The sequence below is a fragment of the Enoplosus armatus genome, chromosome 12 (assembly GCF_043641665.1).
Source record: "Enoplosus armatus isolate fEnoArm2 chromosome 12, fEnoArm2.hap1, whole genome shotgun sequence".
Taxonomy (NCBI): domain Eukaryota; kingdom Metazoa; phylum Chordata; class Actinopteri; order Centrarchiformes; family Enoplosidae; genus Enoplosus; species Enoplosus armatus.
Window position 1 is genome coordinate 5,493,754 of NC_092191.1, and position 10,008 is coordinate 5,503,761.

A 10,008-nucleotide genomic window follows, 5' to 3' on the forward strand; every position below is an offset into this window, starting at 1 on the left:
GCTAAGCCCTGTGTGGCCTTGTCTGGCCCCTCAGTGTAAAACTGGGCTAAGCAGGGCTAAACAGTGGCAGATGGCAACATTGTGATTCAGCCTATAGGGTATGTGTTACAGGCCAAACAATTACAGAAAACTTTACAGTTGACATATCAGTCCCCTAACAGGACAAGGTTCATGATATTCCACATTTTTTTAGTGTCAACAGAAGACCTAAACAAATACTGAATTAGTCCTACTAACAAGTATCGTTTGTGTAGCAAAAGCCTGATGTCGCTTTTCTTTGCCAAAGACCTCATTGTTGTCCAAAATGTATAAAAAAAACACACCAATGAGCCACACTGATCACGCCACGACCTCCAGTCAGGTTGGGGAGTTTGTACAGTTTTGAGAACTAGATCAACTCTATAAGAATAACGATTTGAATGTACATTAAATGTAGGATGAGAAGATGGATAAAGGATTCACCTCTGGAATGGCAAAATGTCCAATCCACAACTCGCACAACTTTCAAAGCTCACACAACAAAAAATTCACCATTGTTTCAGAAAATATGTATTTCTTCATATTATTTGCATTTGAAAAACAGTAGGGAAAGAAACCCCCAAAAAGCAGTTCCAATTGAGTGTGACATTTCAACATACTTACTTATCTTTCATGACAAGTAACAAAGAAAAGTAACTAATTACTTTGAAATGTAACTTCCACCAATACTAATCAAGTGTCTATCTTGACATATTTATGGATAAGTCCATCTATCATGCCTAAGCTGACTCTGAGAGTTGCCTGGTGCTTCAGGGAGGTGAGAGGGGGAGGCAGACTGTGTTGTAGCTCAGATTGAGGGTCTGTCTCCTGGGTAGGTGGGGATTTGACCCCCTTGTGGATTTGGAAAGTCTGCTGCTTTGTGGGAGACAGAGAAGGAGATGGGCAGTCTTGTATCCCAGTTCGAGGCTTTGTTTCCTGGTTAGACGTTGGTCCAGTGTCTTCCTGTGCCAGGAGTTTTTTCAGGAGACAGGACAACTGAGGACTCAGAAGGAGAACCAGGCTACCACCAACACAGAGGACTCTAGACACACAAACATCATTATAGTTATAACTTTTTTTTGGATAGATAATATTTTTTAACCTTTTCATAAAATTTATATTGATACATTAAAAGGAGTTGGTTTCACTTTAAAAATAACAGGACAAAATGCAAAATAAAGTTTATTCTGATCTATTCTGATGTGCAATTTGACTCATAGGCTAAGAATTCTGCACAGTACATCAAAACACACACACACACACACACACACACACACACACACACACACACACACACACACACACACACACACACACACACAGACAAACTAGTAACATTTTCTGATTCACTGAACAATTCTAAAATAAACAATGGAAACAGACACACAGAGGCACAAACCTCTCCATCTCAGTGAGGATGAGTGGCAGGTTGGCAGCCATGTTTGTTTTGGTGCCAAACTTCCTGCCAAATGGCAGGTCACAGACTACAGCATCTACGCTGGCGCTGGACAGAGGCAGCACTGCACACACAGAGGAGGACAGACAAGCCAAGAGGTAATTTAATACATGACAACAGGCTCCACACTCACCTCCCACTCACTGATTCCCATCCAAAACATGCAGCTTTGGATCCCCAGAACTAAATAAAGAGTTCAGTTTCTGGCATCATCACCTGAGATGCATGATTCAGTTTCTCTAAGACATTAATGACTCCATTTGTAACAGTGTTACAAATATAAGTAGCGGAAAATGCTTTAAAAATGTTCATAATGTATTTCAATTTTAGCTATCTTTATGTATTTTTCTAAGCGACAGTATTTCATATATATTACATAAAATAAATGTTGCCAAGTGTATAGCAAAATGCCTTTTTTTGTTTGTGTGATATCCGTGACTGATGATCATTAATTTAAGGACACAAAGTCCTGTAGTTTTGGCCTCTGACCTTCCACCCACTGTAGGTCTTTCTGGATATGAACATTAGCTTCATGCCACAAATGTAAAAGCTTTAATTACATACATTTAACATTATCCGGTGATCACTTTGTTAAGGCTTCCTACCCATAGATGAAGCTTTCAGCAGGTGCATCCTGTTTCCCAGCTCCGCAAACTCTATGTTCGCATTGGCCTTCTGCAGCTGTCCATCATCAATGTCCATACCCAGGAAGCGGGCAGCCTGAAGAACCCATTTAGAGTCATAGATTAGATTGTAATAGTGGTGTATCATTTGCCTTTTTTCAAACATTTTAAGTTTTGTCCCTTTCCAAAACGTTTTAAAACCTACAAAAGTTCACTTTTCAGACGTTTCTACACAGACATACAGGAGCTCTGTGTACATTTCTGTCCTGACCTTGTGTTCCTGAGCTGCTTCTATTAAGATGGTTCCCACCCCACACATTGGGTCAATCACGCAGAAGCCTGGCTGGGAAACAGGAGATAACATACAGTACATACAGTAGTCAACCACATACAGTGTGACTGTGACCGAAGGGAAATATTGTGCATGCAAATGCTTTAGCACAGACTGTAGACTATTCAACGAACATTATGCAAAAAGTTTGAAAATTAGGACAGGTTTAGCATAGCGGCTCAATGGTCACATTTAATGAGTCTAAACCTGCATTGCTTTTTTAAATGGCAGAAGATCTCTCTACAACAAAGACAAAAAGAAGGGCCCGCTTGCATTATTTAATAATTCCTTCTGATTTGCATACCTAAACAAAAGCCTATACATAATGAAATAGTCTCCTCATAAATAAAGTATACAGCAGCAAGCACCCAGCACCTGTGTGTGTGTATCCGTACCTGTATCTGAGCCAATGAGGCCATTGCCCAGGCTACAGTAGACCTCAGTCCTGTGGTTTTAATGTAGCTCCGGTTAGCCAACGGTAACCTGAAGGAAATAGACAGGAGACACATAACTTATGACTGCTTATCAAACTACTTAAAGCTGCAACCTGAAACTATGAATCCACTATGTTTCTAAGATTTGCATTTTCAATGTCTTGGGCACATACAGCTGCACTCTCTGTTGTTGTGTGACTCTTGATTCTGACCACCAAGTGAGGCTAGTGGCCAAAGCACCAGGAAATCACAGAAACTACAACAATGGCACAAAGCTGTAAGAAATAAAAATGCTAAAAGCTAATCTTGCAGCAGAAAAGCACATTCAAAAACACTGAGAATATCTGCAATACATTGTCTGCTTCTTCAAGGGGCTTTGATGGACCCTCTAAGAAGACAGCATACAGTCTTTAGTAATAAATATCAACAATGAAAGTAGAGAAAGTGTTTCTGTCAATAACCTGGTTAGTGGAATCCCCAGTAGGCAGTGGTCATCACTCAAATAAATATTTACCTGCAGAAAAGAGCAAATAACTACTGATGTTACATTTGAAAGGACAGGCAAGAGAGTAAAAGAGTCTCTGCCAACAGCATTATCCAAAGAGGGAGTTTTTACTTCGCACCAGTTATCCCTATAAATACATACAGAACATCATCTTTTAAATTGTCTCGGCACAAATCAATATCAGGAAGAATTTTAACACAGTAAAAAAAGGTTAACCTCCAGCTGTGGATTCTTCAGGTCAGCCTTCCAGCCCAGCAGTCTGCTCAGGCCTACTCCAATCACTCTGCTCACATCCTTTATCAGATACAATATGCAAACAAACAATATGCCTATGAACATAATATACAGTTATTTATGGAACTGACACATCCAGTGAAAATGGAAGCCTGTTTCTGTGTGTATGGAGAAATTAAACATATGTCCATTTGACAATTCGACAGATTAGCCATTTGACTACTACATGTTTTGAATCATTTAACACTTTGAACAGTGTCCACAAAGTGACGAGATGTATTTGTCAAGATTATCAGCCTACACAAAGTTCAAACTAAATGTGTTTTGTGTCTCTTCTTACTTCTTAACCTATATATACACCTACTATTTACACTGACTTTACACTGCTGTGTCATGTGCAGTTGAACTCTCACTACCTGTGTGCTGAAGTATCGGGACAGAGACCCAGTACACTTGCAGCTGATCCTAAAAGAGACCGGGACAGAAGAAGGCTCTGGTTCAATCCTGCTGGGTCGCAGTAGTGTCTTATCTCTTCCAGTAGTCTTCACTTTATTACATGGAGGCAAACATGAGAAGATGAAGGAAATGAAGAAGCAATAAAACCTTAAAAGTCGATGTTGTACAAGTTGAAATAAAAAATGAAAAAAAATATCTATTTTATTACCAGTTTCCACACTTTCTACAGCAAAGTGCTTTGCCATGTCATCCATCCTCCTGCAGCTACTTTCCACATTGTGTTCTAGTCCTGGTGCTGTGTGTTCTCCTCCATTGAAATCAGTTCCTGATATCATATATCTTTTCTCCTCCTCTTCTTCATCATCATCCCTCTTTCTCTTTTTCTCCAGTGTCTGGGCTTCAGCGCTTTTTCTAGACTTCACATCGCACTTCTCCCCCTCTTCCCTCTGTTCTTCACTCCTTCTCCCCTCCTCCTTTTTCTTTGTCACTCCCAGGGCAGTGCTTGGTGAGTTGACAGTAGTCCTTCTGTCTGCCAGCTCCCCCTGCAGGCGGCTCCATGTCATTACAGCATTGGTCCATTGATTCTTGTCACCCAACAGTCTGGACTGGAGCACATATGCTGCCTTTGCTATGAATATTACAGAGAAAACCACACAGCAGTCAATACAACACTGGTAATTAGGCACTGAATCCAAGGTGTTTTTTGGTTCATTTGATTAAAATCACATCTTTTCAATTGTATTAAGTAAAATAGGTCATCAAGGGTGATTTGAGCATCTGAATTTCCCATGAAGTGCACGGACCTGATTAATTAAATTAAAAGGCATATGAATTAATTTTTAAGACACACAAGAACTGAAAGAAAGCCAAGCTATTCCTCATGTTGCTGTATTACATGTGTCTGTGTATTTGATGTGTCAGGCTGGTACCTGGGCTAGTGTGGGCAGACAACCGCACAGGCGAGTCTTGTTTCAGCAAGAGGAAGAGTCTCTCTGCAGTCTTCAGCTCACTGACTCTGTCGACCCCGGCCGAGGAGCTGAACAACACTTTACCTGGCACCTGACACACCTGGAAACACACAACAACAAAAAGAGCAGGTTAGTGTTTAAAGACTTCTGTAGCCAAAATGGAAATAATTCAATAATCCCAAATTTAACAACTCTTCGATAACAGTCTTGTCTGCAAGTACATGGTTGAAGGATCCTTAAATAAAACACAGAAATCTGATCTAGAGATGATTAACACTGTAATAATTGTTGAGGTGGACACCAATATCAATATTTGCTTACCACCTCTTAATATAAACACATAAACTTTTGGCAGGAATCCTTCATATTTGATTAGTAAAGGCGTGACTGAGCTAACCTACGTGCTGACACGGGATATTTAGCTACCATTAAAACCTGAATAACAAACTTCATTATCAGATGCAAGTCACGGTAACTGAATATCACATAACAGTAAAATCTGAAACGTAAACCTCGTAAGTTGTAAATTAAATAATCATAATTATCAACTCAGCAGCAATTTTGATTATAACAGCATTTGATCCCTCAAATCTTGTATTCGTCTTGTATGGTAACTTAACTACAAAATGTGGCCACTATTTACCTTGAAAAGTTAGTTAACTCTGGATTTTTAGCTAACGTCTGACAACATATGTCAAATGAGTAGTAGTGCACAGGTAGTGCATATGCCAAGTTCAATGGCTTTCTGTCAAATTCTCTAAGCGGCGTATGAATTTGTGAACAACCGTTGTGACCGTTGGTTTTCTCTCTTCCCTCGTACTGACAAGAAACACTCACATCTTCAGCTGCCAGCTTCCTTTTCACCTCGTCAATTAAGAAAGGCTCCATGCCGTTACCGGAGGTGCAGTAGTAGCGAACTAAACTCCCCTTACTTCTCGGTTCAGTCATTATGTATTGTAATGTGTTCAGAGTCAACAAACGCTCATATCTGCTTGTTAAAGTTTGCCATATCTTCTATTTGCCCGCGAATGTCGCCATGTTGGTGAGTTTGTTTACACCGGAAACGGAACTACATCATCAGAATGCAGTGACTAGTCTTGGCCAGCAGGGGTCTCTCTTCCACAGTGGGAAAGTCAGTGATGTAAGAAACTGGAAACGTGGTTTTACAAACAATATTCATATCAGTTGTAACATTTATCACAGTATGAATGCTCAGACTTGTTAATTTAAATTTTCTTTGTATAAATGGTATGTTAATGTGAGCAGCGCAAACAGGCCACAACAAGCCTCCATTTTGTGATTACTTTTATGGATTGAAGTGAGAGCTCTTATCGGCACACGCACACACTTAATAACTAAATGCCTCGGTGCATACATTCAATATTCAGGCACACACACTTTCATCAACACAACAACCAACTTCAAATGTGCAAGCGCACGCACATATACACACATTTAATACACATCGGTTCGGGCAGACACAATATACATACACCTCTGCTGCAGTGTATTACCTGGAGGCAGCTCTGAACAGGTGTTCTTCCAAAGCTGAGAGGATACCTCTAATAAACCCTGCAGCAGAAATTCGTGCTTTCACACAATCCTCCCTTTTTCTCTCTATCTACTAGAGTCAGAGAGATCCTCCTTGTATCTGTGTCTCAACGCTTCACTCTCTAAATCACTTTCTTATCTCTTGTCTCTCCTTCTGCCCTGTCACACTCCCTCTAACACTTTTTAATGTCGCTCCTTTCTCTCTCTGACATTTTAATGACCTCAAACATGGTTAATCCCCTTACTTTATTTGATGAACAGTGTTCTGTTTGTTGTCTTGTGCCATAAACCCGTCAAGCACTGACAGACTGGTGCGACCTGCCACTGTGTAGTGCATGCCCATAACAATGTGAAGAATTATGTTAAGCAAATGTGTTTATACAGCGAATATGGGTATTACTTTAGATTGATGTAATATTGCCCCAGTGGGATTTGAATGTATGTACAAAATTTGCGAACTAATCCATCTTGTAGGCTAGAAGTTGATTCATCAGTAATGGGATCACCAAAATCAGTACATTAATCAGCAAACCATCCAATGGTTGTTGAGAGATTTCAGTCTGGACCAAAGTGGTGGATCAGAGTTTTTCTTCTTTGCAATATCAAATAGGTTTCTTAATGATCTTTCTGTTTGCATCCAGCTTCTCTACTGTCAAAAAATACTTGTGTGTCACATAATTACCATCCAGCATCTCATAGTCAGAGGCCATGTTACATCAAAATGCTCCACATACAAACTTTTTTGGGCTGCAAGATGGATGACGATTACAGTACCTTGAGTCAGTGATATCTTTAATTAAAATGGACAAGGTTGAATTTATGGGGCTTTTACCCAAAAGAGACACAATTCCCCGTTTCTTTGTCACTCTTGATCTCTTTAAAGTTTAGCTTGTGACCACTTTCATCAGCCCATAATATTGGACGTATCCATGTAGAAAGGAGACATTAATACTCCTTTCAACAGCTGCCATTTGCAATAATTAGCCCCACTGCTGCTAAGTGAACACAACAGCTTCACAAAATGGATGCCGCCTGGCACACCAGCCGTGGCATGATGTATTACTGTACATTAAACTTGTTTTTATTCTCTTCCACACCCCATAAATGATCTGAGGGAGGGAGGGGGATAAAGCAGACAGAAAACGGAGGATGGGAGAGAAGAAAAGGGAACAGGAGAAATGATGATGAGGCACAGAACAGAGAAATAGGAGGGAAAAGGATAAATGAATTAATAGTGGGCATGGGGGAGGGCAAAGAAAACAGTAGCTTTGCTTTACAACTTCATCATGTTGGACTAATTAGTGCAGCCTTGGCCAAGTGCTTATGTAGAGCTCAAAGCTGATGCATTTTGAAAGGGACAATAATGTAAACAGTGTTTGTAAAATTGCAAACAATGCAAGATAAAGGTGCAGTTCTGCATAGTTAACAATGCACACAAGCAAAATCACAAGAACACTTTCGACCTTAACTTGACAAAAATCCATTTGTAGAACAAATTGTTCCTGTTTTGGGGAAGAAAAAGGGTGAAAACCAAGTAAGTTATTAGAAACATTTCAGAGCAGCTCTATAGCCAGAAATGTGTTACAACAAAATGGAGGGAGCATCCCAGTGGCCTAGAGTCTCCCCAAATTTCCTGTCACTCCTTTTTTATGTAACAAATGCCCCCTGCAAAAATGTTTTAAAAACACAAGGGTGGGGTGAGGGGAGACCAAGAGCCAGCATTTTTCCTTGCTATGGGCTATCTGTTATCATGTGACTGAAATCCATTACTCAGGTCAGGCGATAACAAACGAAACCATCTCCATGAGAAGAGGGCAGCTCCATCTGCTGAGGAAGGCCAACAGATGTGGCTGAAAGCTTTGGAAAGCTTAGCAAAGAATAAAGTTAGGTTACACAATCAAAAAGATATAGACCACATGTTCAGTACATAACAATGTTCGGGACTATTTCCCACTGATCCCTAAATCACATCACAACAGGTCCAAACCTGAACGACAAAATAGAGACTTTGGTTGGTGGATTTCAGCAACAAGGATTTCTGACATGGACATTTGGACACAGACTTACAGTAACTTTGTCTTTGACTGCGCTCAGTTGCTGATCGACACAAATACACACACACACACAGTGTATAATGTCATAGGTCAACTCCCTGAATCGTCTATTTTCTAATTAAAAATTAAACTTGAGTTCCAAGTTGCATTATGTTGTAAAATTACACATTCTGTGTGTGATGATTAGTATTCAGTGTGATTTCAAGAGGCCAGACTATGTGTGTGTTTGTGTGTGTGCATATGTAAGGCAGGCTGAGTCCATCAGTCACTCTCCTCCAAGTCCTCTCTTCTATCAACATCTCCTTTACTTTATCTTTTATTCCTTTTCTTTTCTCCGCTCCTCCTCCCCTTCCTTTCTGTCTCTTCTATCATCATCTCTTCCCTTCCCTCCCCTCTACTCTTTCCTTTCATCCTCACTTCACTCTCAGATGGAAATGAGACCTGTAGAAAGAGACAGTGAAAAACTCAGAGTGAGCGTGAGAGAGAGAGAGAGAGGAAGCGCTGAATTTTCGCCACTTAACCATGTACTTACTTTGTGTGCAGTCATGCCCATTTCTGAGTGCTGATGTGTGACGTGAGCACATTTAAATATTTACTGCTCTCACAGGAGTGTGAACTGTGTCAACAGGGCCAAGCCATCCATGGAGGGAGACGGAGAGAGAGTGTGAGAGTGAGACAGAGGACAGAAAGAGAGAGAGAGACACTCATGCTCCAAGCGGCAGAGCTCAACCAGTAAACACAGCATCAAACTGACTGAAGCTATCAAAATCAACAACAACTGGAGAGAGAGGCGAAGAGCAGGACGGTGGAAAGCAGACTGGAGGGAGAGAGAGAGATGTATGGAGAGGAGAAGGAAATGAGGAAAAAGTGTAAATGTGTGTGTATTTTTGTATAATATGTATATGTATAATATCTTATTTTCATATCTTATTCCATCTTAATTCAAATAAATAAAGAGAAACTCCTACTCCTGAGTTATCATCTTTATTTTGTAATTTTCAATCTCCTTCCATAGGCCTTTTCACTGCAGGCATTTTGACTTGATAACAGGAAAAGCTCAGGTGTTACTAATAACATTAACAACGGCTCTGAAAAAGGCCTGTTTTCCTGTTTGTGGTGCAGTTGGTTTCAGCCAAGTTAGGTGATCTGTTTAAGTGCTGCTACTCTTACAATTCCAAAGAGGTACTTAGGAGATTGGCGAGAGAGAGACTGAGCTGTCCTACCCAGAAATAAATGCTCTGGCCCCAAAGAGAGTGTTCACTGAAATATGATATCTATTATTTAGCTTATTTCAGTCCAATATTGTTGTAAAACTGGGCAGGAGAGCAGTAAGTGGGTATTGTTAGGGACGCCCTCCCCACAACTTCATGCAAACTTC

The 10,008-nt window shown here is 40.3% G+C and overlaps 1 protein-coding gene across 1 annotated transcript; it reads right to left on the reverse strand.

The window, feature by feature from the left end:
• Nucleotides 1-539: 539 nt before the first annotated feature.
• Nucleotides 540-5,973, reverse strand: thumpd2 (THUMP domain containing 2). The gene is made up of 11 exons (XM_070916456.1): nt 5,863-5,973; nt 4,987-5,125; nt 4,266-4,685; nt 4,018-4,148; nt 3,584-3,661; nt 3,324-3,376; nt 2,824-2,911; nt 2,369-2,440; nt 2,080-2,194; nt 1,418-1,538; nt 540-1,060 (listed from the first exon to the last, which is right to left on the reverse strand). Exons 1-11 carry the CDS (start codon nt 5,971-5,973, stop codon nt 712-714), a joined length of 1,677 nt encoding a protein of 558 aa, XP_070772557.1. The 3' UTR covers nt 540-711.
• Nucleotides 5,974-10,008: the final 4,035 nt, after the last annotated feature.